General features: G+C 34.3%; 1 protein-coding gene across 3 annotated transcripts in view; it reads right to left on the bottom strand.

The window, feature by feature from the left end:
* YY1 (zinc finger (C2H2 type) family protein) overlaps nucleotides 1–14,230 on the bottom strand; it is an 84,574-nt gene that overhangs the window by 47,021 nt on the left and 23,323 nt on the right. For all 3 annotated transcript variants that reach the window (XM_089416098.1, XM_089416099.1, XM_089416100.1), the window contains exon 2: nucleotides 7,741–7,799. In XM_089416098.1, coding sequence (XP_089272224.1) covers nucleotides 7,741–7,799 — 59 coding nt within the window. The remainder of the gene's footprint in view (nucleotides 1–7,740; nucleotides 7,800–14,230) is intronic.

The following is a 14,230-nucleotide window of genomic DNA, read 5'->3' as shown; positions in this document are numbered from 1 at the left end:
TCAAAGCGGAAGGAACGCCATGAAGCTTCCAGGGAGGGGAAGAAGTGGAATGGGGTAAGGACAAGAAGACAATAGCTCAATCACACCAATGCAAAGATCCTAATAGCCACTACAATATTGTTGGTCACGCAAAGGAGAACTACTACAAATTACATCCATTGCTCAACTTGAAGAACTGAAGAAAAAAAAGGTGCAAAGAAGAAAAACCTCATAGCCATAGATTTGAGCAATCGAGTGGAATGAAAGTTGAAACTCAAACATAGATAAGATTCTCTGCACATTAGTGCAGAAGGGAGTAAATATGAGTAGACTTCAACAAGAAGAGAAGGAGATGACCAAAATTTGCCATATAAAGATATTGCTCAAGAATACAAAAATTGATGCTTTGTTCGACTTAGGATCAAAGATGAATCTTATGGCAACAGATCTGGTCAACAAACTTGGACTAGAGGGCTTGTGCAGTATTGATGTATGTATTGATGTATGCCAATGCATGACAAGATATTGTTGGAGTAGTCTCTTATAGCTACAGATCTTGTGACAATTCCAATTCATCATCTTCTTCCTCTTCAAAGTCTTACACAAAGTAATTTATTCTCATCACATTCATGCCCATTATTGTACTCTCTGTCACAATTGAAACATAGTCCTTTCACTCTTCTAAGTTCTTTCATCCATTTGCTAAGGTGTCAACCTTGCTAGTTAAGTGAGGTGAGAAGAGGAAGCATGTTCTCTATAGTTGTTGGTGGCCATATTCTTGCTTTTAAATTTCCTTGCCAGATTGAAAGCATGTTCTAGGGATTTAGGTTCAAAGATACACACCTCGAGTTGCAATCATTACTTGAAACTCTATTGTTAGATTTACGAAAAAATTGAGTAATTTTGTTAAATTTTAATTAATGAAGTTATGGATACTGAAAAATCAATCAACAATCTTCCCTTTTTTTTTTTGGTATATCCTTCTATCTTGAGTGTTTGTGGAGTATTGATGTCGGCCAATGCATGACAAGATATTGTTGGAGTAGTCTCTTATAGCTCTAGATCTTATGACGGTTTCAATTCATGATCTTCTTCCTCTTCAAAGCCTTATGTATCTCATCACATTATGCTCATTATTGTACTTTCTGTCACAATTTAACCATAGTCCTTTCACTCTTCTTTCATCCATTTATTAAGGTGTCAAATATTATTGGTTGAGTGAGGTGAAGAGAGGGAACATGTTCTCTGTAGTTGTTGGTGACCATATTCTTGTTTGTAAATTTCCTCGCTAGACTAAAAGCATGTTCTAGGGATTTAGGTTCAAAGAGATGCACCTCTTGTTGGATGCTCTCCTTTAAAGTTTCCATAAAGAGGTCTAACAAATTATTCTTGGAAATGTTCTTTACCCTAAGGCTCAACATTTGGAATTGTTGAATGTGCTTTGTAACTAGACCTTTTTGTTGAAGATTTACAAATTGACTAAAGAATCTATTGCTATTAATATTCAAATAATGTGCTATCAATGCCTCTATAGAAATGGACCAAGATACAACAAAATCCTTTTTCCTTTCACAAAACCATTGATAGCATACATGTTGGTCTTGTTCTAAAACACGGATGCAATATTTACCTTTTGTAAATATGCCACCTAGTGTAGATCAAAGTATTGCTCCATCTGGAATATCCATGTTATAGGATCGTTGCCATCAAGCATCCTCATATCAATCTTCAGAATGTAGTAGTTCCCGAATGAATTGAAGCCATGATGATGTGGATCTTGGATTGAAAATTGATGATTATAGTTCTGTGATTCAATATTTGTGCTCTTCAATTGCAATAAAATATTCCACCTATGTGATTGAGTCTCAACAGTAGCTTCTCCTTATGTTCAAGATTTCCGTGGATCTTCGTATCTTTTTCAGAGAGACCCCTTAATAGAACAGTTTGTAATTATTTTTATGGAGTTTTGTATTTCTTCCTTACTTGCATTCATCTTCTTTTCCATTTCATCCATCATTTCTCTTTTAAAGTTTTCTTGAAAACCTGATAAATCCACTTTTTTCAACACAGAACCATTGATTTCATTAACTTTCTTCTTTAATTGGGAGAACATAAATTCCAAGCCTTCACTTTCTTATAAGTCTTGGATGAGCCTTCAAGAGGTTTAATTGGTGTAGTAGCTTTTGGATCATTTTTCTAAACCATGTGAGAAAATAATAATAGAACTCCTCTTTATCACTATTTCCAGTCACCCAAAAAAATGAATCTTCTAATCAAAATTATGTTATTTGTCAATTACATAGCTTTAAAACCTTGATTTGGACAATATTTGGATGGCTTTTCTCTTGATAGATCCCTGATGTTTGAGCCCTTTTGAATCTAGAACTTTGGTCTACTCTGATATGACTTCTATGTGATTCCATAGGGGTCTAACCAAAATTTGATGTGTCAAGTGAAAGTAATGGTAACTTTCACAAAATTTGCGATTTTTTGCCTCTTCATACAAGTAAACTTATATAGCATGCCACAATGTCCAATTCTTCAAATATAATTATGCAATTCTTACCTGAGGTACTCCTGTAAGTCTCCAATTCTTCAAATATAATTATGCAATTCTTACCTGAGGTACTCCTGTAAGTCTCTTGGGATCCTTGAACATTTCACAATCTGAAAAGACTCAGAAAATATGTTATAGCAAAAACAATAAGCTTACTTATTTGAAACTGATTTTAGGATAATTCACAAACATAACTTCCACCAAGTATATATCCAAAAGTATAGTGAACAAAACACTGAAATTTGAACCAAATGTTCCCCAAGATCTTGCCTCAATATGATCCAAGTTCCATTGTTTGAAATTCCCCAAAAAATAAAATAAAATAAAATAAAATAAAAAATTTGTAGCAAAAATGACAAACTGGCCTATTTGAAACCGATTTCAGGAGCATTCAAGAACCCTAACTTCCCTATAGAGCATATCTCTGAAAGTATAATGAACTGAGATCTAAAATTTGAAACAAAAGTTCCCAAATATTTCTCTTGAATATTCTCAAAGTTTCACCGTTGAAACCTCCCAGGGAAAAAAAAATTTATAGCGGAAATGTCAAACCAACTAGTTTGAAATTGATTTAACGAGCATTCAGGAACCCTAACTTCCTTATAGCATATCTCTGAAAGTAGAGCAAACCAAGATCTGAAATTTCAACCAGATGTTCCTCAATATTCTCCAAGTTTCACTGTCTAACACCTCCCAGAGAAAAATTATAGCGAAAATGCTAATATGATGGTTTGAAATAGCAAAATCTTAGGGTCATATGCTTTGATACCAAATCGTATGAACCTTACAACTTAAAAGTGATAAAGAAACCAATAATTACAATCCACTTTAAGGGGAAACCTCCTTTTACAATGAATAAAATGTACAAGATTTAATGATCCTAATACTTGGTGACACTACTAGTATATATATAGGAGACAAGGGTACAATTATAAAAAACAAGACCATAAGAGGTTCTAGCCTACATAACAATATAACAATAGAAATGTAATTACTCAATACCTAAGGCTTAATAAGTGGTTTTAGGGTTAACATGGAGCTCATATAGGGCTAAAGAAAAATCTGATCACTTTCCCCTTGTAATAAGTCTAGCTCATTAAGGAACACCTCAATCCATTTTCTTAAGCCAATGGAAATTCCTTCAAAAAAGGTTGAATTTCCAATTCTTAAGTTCTTCTCAACTTTCTAGACTTGTTTCAACATTGTGGCCAAACTTTTGTTCCTTCAAAAATTCTTTAGCTAAACAAATCATAATTTGGTTAATAGTTAATCTTCAAGACTTTGTTGTAACATGCGCAAACATATAGCCCCTAGACATCAACTCAAACATAGAGTAGAAGCCAATTCTACCTTGTACCTCAATCACGGTAGCATTGAGGTTTGCTTGTCAGTGTTCTACTGTTTGCATAAATACCAAATGCATTGGCTACGTCTCCTAGAGTCTTTGTCAATCTTTGTCTCTTATATGTTCCTATAGTCTTTGTCTCTATATGCTAAGGATCTTTCTAACAATATCAAACATAGTGCCCCTTCTCCCTACAATTGAAGAAGATCATATTCTCAACCCCTTTTGGTATGCTTCAAAGGGTGCAAGTTTTTCATAAGAACATGGCAAGTCGTATCCATGTTGAAGGGGTTGAAGCATGGTTGCAAGGGAGAAGTCGCCCATCCCCTTCGAATTGGTCATTATCCTTTGTCTTTCATTTTCATCCTTTTACTTAAATTTTTAATATTACCATGAAATTACTCAGAATGTTTGAGAGTAGTTTCGACCTCATTGGATATGGAGAAAGTATAATTTTAGATCTCACTCAAAATCCAGCAGACTTATCAGATTTTCAGGATTTCAAGATTGGGGGTTTACAATGTTTCCATTGGATTTTGTCATGTACTAGGGTATGGGACTCGTATTTAATCAAGAGCACCAAGCCCTCTATGTACCTTGATGTTAGTGACATTGGTTGTTGAACTCCTCTATCATGACCCTACTAAAAATGTACCCATCACTCAAACAAAATCTTGACTTGACATGCTACATTTTTTCTATCTTATGTTAATTGCTTAGAGGGTGATATTAATGACAAAGATCCCAAGATAGGCAATGATTTTGATGATATGTAGCTATTTGTTATAGCATGATTTTTTTGGATGCTAGAGGCCATCTAGAGCCTATTTGTTGATGTATTTACAGTTTAGAGATGGATTGTAGTCGATAATATTTTAGTTATGTGCACCCTTACATGTTGTATAAATAAGAACTTGTATGTTGTGGACATGGTTGATGAAGATTGTAACTTCTAGATAATTGATATAAGGTTTAATCCATGTTTTTATGCTTTTTATATCTAATTCATCATTCTACATGCTTTTGTTGACATATATGCATCAAAATATATAAAAATATATATTATATATAAATTCACTCCAGGTTTGCTCCCGACTCGGGATCTTTTGAAAATGTCGCTCACCGCTCCCGCTTTCACTCCCAAGTAACCTTGGGTTGAAGAATTGTAGCCCTTTCATCATTTGTCACCTTTTTCCTTAACCTTATCCCTAAATTTCTTAACATCGTCTAACCAAATCCCTTACCAACATGCATACAAGATCACCTAGACATTAGCAATGTGTTTACCTCTTCCAAACAGCAACTAAATGGGAGGTCCAAACCTTCCTCCAACTCTTCCTCAGGGCAACATTCTATCTTGAGTTTTCTTCATTCAACCTTTGATCTTAGAAGAGATTGATCTAGTGGACCATGATCTAGTTGTTGGATCCTTTCCTTCTGTACATCTCACACCTGTTGCAGCCTTCCACAATGAAGTTGAGCATTTTCCGTATTTCTTTTAGCTTAGATCTTAGGCTTGCCTTTGCTTTCTTGTTCTTTATATAGAAGATATTTTGGTACTCCTACTTTCAATTGTATCATTGTACTCAGCAATCCCATTGCACTACTTTGTTGTCATTCATTGGACATTAATATAATTATGTCATATTGAGATCAAATTCCCCACGTATACTTCTTTTACATTCCAAAGGCTTAGATAAACATTTATCTTTGGTGATTTCAATAATTTGCACCTTCGGAAAACAGCTTTTTTCCTTGAGAACCATTTGTTGATTGGCAACTTTCCAATGTCTCAACATAGATAATCTTTTTGGTGTCTCCAACAATCTACTCAAAAACTTGGATTTTTTCAAACAGTAACTTATTATGTCTCAACACATGGTCGATATTTTTTGTGAATTTGATGAATCTTCTCCTCAAGAACATGGATTTCTCCTAGGAAACATTTTATCAAACCTACAACTTCCTGATGTCTCAAAACTCATCAATTTTTTTGTTACTTCGACAATCTACTTCTTTGGTGAATTGTCAATATGAAAATCCCCATGTCTAAACACTTGCTCAGCTTCTTGACCTCAACAAATGCTACTTCTGAACCTTTAACTGAAAGCCATTTTGGGTTCAATGAATTTTCAACTGACAATTGTTTTCAACATCAATCAATTTCTCCCATCAACTGATAAATTCCGCACATCTACAATAGAATTTCAATTCTGCACAATTGCAATAGAATTTATATCATCAACAGATAAAATTTTCACAATACCACATAATACCTTACCATCCCCTAAGGGAACTAACTATGTCCTACAGCGCATAATTTTTCGAACCTTTTCTTCCACAAGTATTGTCCCAAGTTGAAGGCTATGGAGTTGAACCAAAAGCTTTAATACCAATTTGTAATGCACTCACTACACATCCCTTGAGAATGGGGTGCAAATCCGATTTTTCTTATTCAAGTAGTATAGTAGAAAAATTTTACTCATGCAGTAGACCTACTAAAATTTCATTTCTCCCAGCAGATTGAATAAGAACCAACAAATTTTGCATGCTTCTATGGAACTATTAACCATGGATAAGAAATAATAGAACTACATTAAAGACCAAAATTTTATAGTGGTATAAAATACACGACTTAATGGAAGTGTGTAAATGTAATGTACTTGAGAATAATATGGGGTACCTAAGACGTATCCATGGGGATAATGAATGTAATGTGGCCATAATAATGAGTATTCCTAGGGTGCTATGCCAAATACCGCTTATTATTATATCATTTCGTTTTAATTACATATTGGGCCTCTTCCATTACTATAGCCACATAACATTCATTATCCCTTTGGGTACCTCCCTAGGCATATTATAATAAAGTACAGTAAATAAAAAAATCTGACATAAAGGTGTAGACACGCTGTGTCTGAAAATTATATCGAGATGGATCCTTGTAATACTTGTAATTCCTAGCAGCCCTAGAAGTAAAGGGATAAATCATAATACACATTGCATACTAGAGCATTTTCTTTGGGATAGAAATCTATAAGTTAAGATCATATCTCAGCAACACAGAAGATAAAAATGTCCAAGAAATGACCAAAAGTAATCAATGGGACTGCTCAATATAAAAGTGTTAATACATAGTGGGAGCTAAGGCCACTCCTATAGAAATGTAGGAATGCTTTCTTATTTTAAATTAATCCCAAGGGAATCCATCAATGATTTCCCCAAGAGTTGTCCAAGTAATTAAGATAAGTTGCGGATTAGTCAAATCCAAAGACAATGAAACTTGATCTCGACCGCCAAAATTTCTTGAATCATATGTTGTTAAGCATGCCTAATGAACATACCAGCAACATATCCAACCTGTATGATCATTTAGTTACGAGAAACAAATCATGCTCAATTTTTTTCCACAGTTTCTTCATCTCTATGTCATTTACAAAGAGTTTGTGACATATAAAACCGCATGTTATAAAAAGGTATAAGTTCATCACCTCTAATATTTTAGAAGTCTAAAATTTTATCAAGTTACATCTTTCATAATGTAATATGCTAAAGATACTGTATTTGATGGTTGATGACAATAAACGACATGGCCATACTTATATATTATTTATCTTTTAGAAAAAAAATTACTAACCAATGCTAACAATATATGCAAACAAACAACAATGTACAAAGAGCTAATATAAGGAAGGAAAACATTAAAATTATACAAACCAATGCCAGTAATGTATGCAAATAAACAACAATCTACAAAGAACATACAGTCGGAAGCAAAAACGAATTATCGTAGAAATTATAGAAGGAAGCAAAAACTAAGTATTGAAAAAGGAACTCAAGGAAAGCTTATGTTACTGACCTGTTACCCATTTCAAAAAATAACACTTCCCATTATTGAGAACAGTCTCTTGAGGCACCCTAAAAACAAAGCAATAAGTCATTGGATATTCTGAGATGAAACTTTGATGAGAAGACAAAACAACTATTTCTATAAAAGCATAAAATAATGCCTTCAAAGTTTTTGTGGCCCAAGATAAGCTAATTTTATAATATGGGTTAAAGAAAAACTATTATAAGCAATCTTTAAGCTGCCATTGAAACTACTGAACCACATTGCCTGATAAGCTATCGTTATAATTTACTTCGTTTAATAACCTTCAAACAAACCTATTTCCATATGTAATACTATTTTCTATTAATAGCATTTCTGCCTTGATACTATTAGTGTATGTTTCATAATGATCATATCATGTATTACTTAGAAAAGGTATTGAAGTTATATTATGTATTACATGGCTTAGGACTTTAATATATCTGTCGTGGCTTCAAGTTATGATAAATTAATAAAGTGACTTAAAATTTAATTAGCATGTCACCTATACTTCGGTAGGTAGTTTTATAACCTACATCTCTCTCATGAGACATCTCTATGCATTGACATGCACACATGTTTAAATATACCAAATCTCTTTCTCTCCTATTTCTCTGTATATTTTTGCAGGTGATGTGTGTTTCTAAGGCATAAGTAGGGAAAAAGTAAATGTGCTTGCAAGCTGATGGAAATTTCCTCAAGTCTAAACAAAAAGGGTATGAAATGCTATCCAACTTAATGAAATCAACATAGCAAGTTAACCGAAAACATTATGATTCCACATCTATTTTCAATCATGCATGAAAACCAATGAAACAGAGCTCACCAAATTAGGTGAGTACCAGATAAGTCAACTCGGCTTGCTAGATTTGCAAGACGAGTTGACATTCCAGTCAAAACCCATCGTCTCCAGAAACCCCCTTGAGTTTGTTGATAAAAATTGGTCAGCATATTTTCAGACCTTTCTTACTGTTTTGCACCATTTTTCAATCATTCTTGCCGTTGGTTTTTCTTGAGATGCAATTTTTTCTGTTGTTGAATGGTTGGACATTTGAATAAGCTTTTCAAGGTTTTCTGAGATTTCTAGAATCTATAGGACTCTCCATGATTTTGGAGACCAAAATTTTTCAGACCATGACTTTGAAGTTTGTCAGAATTACATTTTTTTGCAACGGAAAACACATTGGGAAGCAGATGCCATATCTGAGGAGCTGGGGCACACAATTTTGTAGGTATACAAATGATCTATGCATTAGGACAATATTTATTTATGTCATATGACATAAATATGTTGTCAAAATAATGGTTAGCATAATAAATTTGCCTTGTGTCCTGTAAGTGTGATAGGTTTGACACATCACATGTGTCTTCGGGTGTCATAAGTGGTCATCATAAGGTTGTTACATGGAATATTGAGGCATAAATTAAATATGAGGAGGTTCTACGAGCCATCAAGGATATTTGTGAGCATTGCTACATGTCTTTCTCAATGCTATTTAGAAAAATGGTCAAGGATTCGTTTCACTCCTCAAGAATATATATTTGTACTATACTACCCAATGTACATTTTATGGCTTCAATATACAATTGCTCTATGGTTTGCTGCATTGATTTCAGTATTGTGTGATGCCTCCATCCTCTTAGATCCACATTTGGTATCAAAGTTGAAGTGCCCAAGACAACCAAAGGTGCCTGCTCTATCAAAGCTGGAGAAGAGCTGAAAGAGTGCCAAAGAGAACCAAAGGTGCCTCCTCTATCAAAGCTGGAGAAGAGCTGAAAGAGTGCCAAAGAGAACCAAAGGTGCATGCTCTATCAAAGCTGGAGAAGAGCTGAAAGAGTGCCAACGGTACTCTATCTTGTCAAGGATTTGAAAGGCCAACTCGTTGTAAAGCCATCCTAGGTGAAAGAGCTTGTGAAGAGAGTGTCGTAGCCAAGGTATGACAGGCCATGATAAGAGAAGAAAGTGTGACAGAAGTAAGAAAGTAGAGTGTGTGAATAGTTATTGAAAAACAAGTGCTCCGAAGGTGCTCTATCTTGTTAAAGGTTTTCCCAACTCATTGTAGCTGAGTCGCAATAAGAGAAGACAGTGTGAGAGAAGCAAGAAATTGTGAATAATTATTGAAGACAGTGTGAGTGCGAAATTGCAAATAATTATTGAAGAAAAAGTTTGTTGAGTGCAAGAGTGAATTTTCAATGTAGCATTTTTCAAACCCTTGATGAGTATAGATTTAGCTAAGTTACCAGGATTCGGATACGGATCCAGATTCGCTAGTTTTTTGAAAATCCAAGATCCGGATACGGCAAGGATACGTCAAGTACAAAAAATATAATAATATTAATAATAGACACAAAATATATACTTCTTAATATATTTTTGACTTGACATATCAAAATGTTAAAATGCATACCTGAATTACTTCTATAACCTTTTTTTGGTCTTAATCATTTCAAAAAAATATATTATGCACTAGTATAGAGTGAGACCTACAAATTGTTTGATAACTTTAAGAACCTTTTACTAATAGAAGTCCAAGCCATTTCAAAGATATAATGGCTATCATTATTTTATAAAATATATAAAGTTGAAATTATAAATTTGAAAAATATGATTGAGGTATTCTCTACAATGCTAAAAGTTTTGTGGCAGAATTCCTTTGCTTACATACTCAAAGTAAGCATCGATGGGAATATAGTCTATATGCATTATATTTGCATGAAAAAATAAATACTATAAGTAAAAATCAAATTTCTCATAGTTACACTCAATTTTTGTAAATAAAATTATATATTGATACATTTTTATATATATTAAAGCTAAATCATTTTCATTCAATTTGTGCTTTTACCATATATTCAAGTTCATCTTTAATTATCTCTTCAAATTAACAAATTGTTGTTTTTTAAGTTTGCATTCATAAAACACCATCATTAGTTTACAACCACACACCTATATTTTAAGATTATTAAGACAAAACTAAATTTAAAATTATAATATATATATATATATATATATTGAAATTTGTATAAATTTTATATATCATTTTAAATTTTAAATTAATTAATAAAAATTAGAAAAAATACATATTTTAAAATAGAAAATTAAAAAAAAAAAAATGTTAAAATTCCAATCTATAAGTCAAAACTAAATTAAAAATAATAAGCAATATAATTTAAAAAATACATACCTATATTTTAAGTTTATTAAGACAAAACTAGATTTAAAATTATATATATACATATATTTGAAATTTGTATAAATTTTATATATCATTTTAAATTTTAAATTAATTAATAAAAATTAGAAAAAAAAATATATGTTAAAATTCCAATCTATAAGTCAAAACTAAATCTAGGTCTCTTTTGATTACATTTTGTTCGAAAATGGCCGCCAACGACGCTGCTTCCCCCCTGGCTTCCCTCCATTCGAATCTTGACGCCACTAGCTGTCTTTCGAGTTTTAAGTTTTTAACTCAACAGCCATTTCATGTCGGACTGACTTGTCTCCGAAACTTAGCTTTTCTGCATCGTTTCCATCAACCGATGGATTTTGCAGCGTGGTGAAAGTCTGTAATTTTGGACGGAAAACTGATGTTATCTAAATTAAAAATAATAAGCAATAGAATTTTAAAAATACATATAAGAGCACAAAAATGGCAATATTCGGGAGAATATAAAGTCTTCCGCTGTCCCTCCGAGGTTACTCTATCAATGAATCACTCGGTTTTTTTGTCTGCTGTCGTTCGCTCTCCGCAGTGCCATGGAAGAAAATAAAAAACTCTGCGGAACTATCTACTCTGCGTCTACATGAGACCCATGAAACCCAAATGTGATTCCCGCAGACACCACGAATGTCTACAAAGTAAAAACGGCATGGCAAAAAACTTAGAAATCCGGGAAAGTGAAACGGGATCCGTTTCCAGATTTCAACATCCGTTTCTAACAAACATAAATACGCCACGTGCCGGTTCTTGGACGTATTTAGGCAGATCCGGATCTGAATCCGGATCAGATCCGTGGATCCTGTACCCCAGAGGGCCGGATCCAGTAACTCAGAGATTTAGGTATTTGTTTCATAAAGCTTCTTGTTGCGAATAGAGATACCAAGAAAAAGTTTGTTTCTGTCTGAAATTGTCAGTACCATTGGAAGGAAAGATGAACCCAACTCTAGCATACCTAGTGGTACTTCCAAATAACTGATTTTCCAACTAACTATCTAGAGTCTCCAATTCCATTGACAAATCATAAAGCAGGGGATTGGGCTCAAATCTTTAACAATCTCAGGAAAAGGCTGGAATCATGGCAAAAAGGAGGCAAGTCCATTGCAAGAAGGTTAGATTCTTTACCAGCAATCCCTATGTTTCAGAGTTCTGTTTTAATGGCTCCAGCTATACCCTTAATGAGATGGAAAGTATTCGGAGAAGATTCATATAGAGAAGCAAAAAATGGAAAAAAAATGTCCCTTACTATCCGGGAGAAAAGTCCTTCACCCAAGATGGGAAGATGGGTTACGAATCAGCAGGTTAGAGCTGGCAAAGAACCATTAATGCAAAATTATTTTGGAGGGTTTTAGTCTTTAGAGGAACCTATAGCATTATGGATTAAAATTTGAAGGTCAAAATACTTGGGTAAGGAACAACCTACAGGTACCTTAAAGAAGGATCTGTTTCCGAAAGGCTCTAGCATATAGACAGAATCTGCCAAAGCAAGTCAGTAACTGACAGGTATGCCTTCTGGGATGTTTGTGATAACATAGAAGAGATGTTTTATGCTAGAACCCTGATGGAAGTGAAAACTACTCAATTCAAGAAGGGTACTTATTATGTCAAGAATAAATTCTGCAGAAAAATTAGATCTGCAAAAAGATGCAGCATCCAACAATCTGGTCAAAGATTCTTTTTTCTTGCTTAACAGCAAAAGACCATTATTTCAGAAGGGACTGAAAATTTTAAAAACAGGGTGATTTAGCCAAACAAGTTCGGGAATTATGAAGTAAAGTGGATAGATACAGCATCAGAAAAACACACGGCAAGAAATAGCACAATCCCCATAGAAATTGAATATCCTAAAATAGGTTTGGAAAGTTTATCCTGGTTTCATAGTCTGGTTTGGGGAAACCAGGAACAATGTAATCTTTGAAAGGATATTTTCTGAGGAAAGACGAGCATTGGAACAAGATCAAAAGGGCAATCACTGAAACTGTTAAAAGTTAAACCTGGGAAATCTGTTAACTTTTAAATACATTCCATATACAGAATCAGAGTTTCTTAAATCCCTGGAGCTAAACTCAGCCTCATCTTCCAATAAAGGACAAATGTTAAATTTTTTAGTCAATCAGCAAGTTTCGAACTCTCCATAGAAAGGATGGGTGAAAGTGAACATCAATGGAGCTTCTAAAGATAACCCCAACCTGACATGTAGCTAGGTCAGGAGGGGTGCTGAAAGATATCATGGACATATCCTTACGACCTACAATCAGTTTCTAGTGAAAGGGGAAAATAATGAGCAGAATTAGAAGCCATAATCTTTGGGATTAGGGAAGACATTAATATAGGTTTCAAGAGTAATTTTTAAGGAGATTCTAAAAAGGTAATCAACCTCTTAAATGTAAAATCTAAAAGCTCATCATAGGAGCTGGCTAGCCATACAGCGTTGTGCAAAAGAGTTGTTCAATCCTTTGAGGAGTGCAAGTTTGATCATGTTAAGAGATCAGCCTATCAAGTGGCTGACTGGTTGGCCAATCAGTCATCAGCTTCCAAAAGCTGCCAAAATATGGCTCCTGGATAGCCTCCCTACGAAATGAATTGAAGAGTGGAAAGATGAATTGCCTAGGTAACTGTCCCCCTTCTCCCCCTTCTTCCCCACACCCTCCTTTCTCTCATTGATGGTACAGCCCATCCAACATTAGTTGGGCACAGCTTTCTACTTTTTGTTGATTTTTTGTATTTTTTAGTACAATCAACCCAGACATGAAGTTGGGTTATCCTGTCACCTTCCCTCGTCATCATTCCACTTCTATGGCGATTGGGCTTCTTAAGCAGATTAGCAGGTGTGGCCCTTCACCATGGTTACCACTAGATTTTCTCTCCTTTGTTTGTCAGAATCCAACATAATAATGGCAAATAAACGCAAAAGAGTTCTCCCCAGAACAAAAGTGTCAACCTCGGTAGAGGCCCAAGAGAGGAACCCTCCAAAGAATGGTTCAGCTCCTTCACAGCCGAACAGGGTCATCCTGCAAGCTCTTCTAAGTGTGATTCACTGGCCCCCAAAACAGAACATACCACAGTAGAGAAGTTGTAAAATGCTCTCCATGAATTTAAACAGAGTTTTAGAGACAGAGATAAGTGAAATTCAAACAAGCAAAGTTTGAATCGGTATTGCAAAACTCAGGATCAGCAAAGAATCACTTGAGCTCATCAACTTGGGAAACCAAGAAAATCCGAAAACAGCAAGAATAAACTCAAAAAACTGAGCACCTGAA

Source organism: Pinus tabuliformis, chromosome 3_2 (assembly GCF_031772625.1).
Source record: "Pinus tabuliformis cultivar Carrire ecotype Pingquan chromosome 3_2, CPIR1, whole genome shotgun sequence".
In the NCBI taxonomy this organism is placed as follows: domain Eukaryota; kingdom Viridiplantae; phylum Streptophyta; class Pinopsida; order Pinales; family Pinaceae; genus Pinus; species Pinus tabuliformis.
This window is presented reverse-complemented; position numbering and strand designations above follow the sequence as displayed.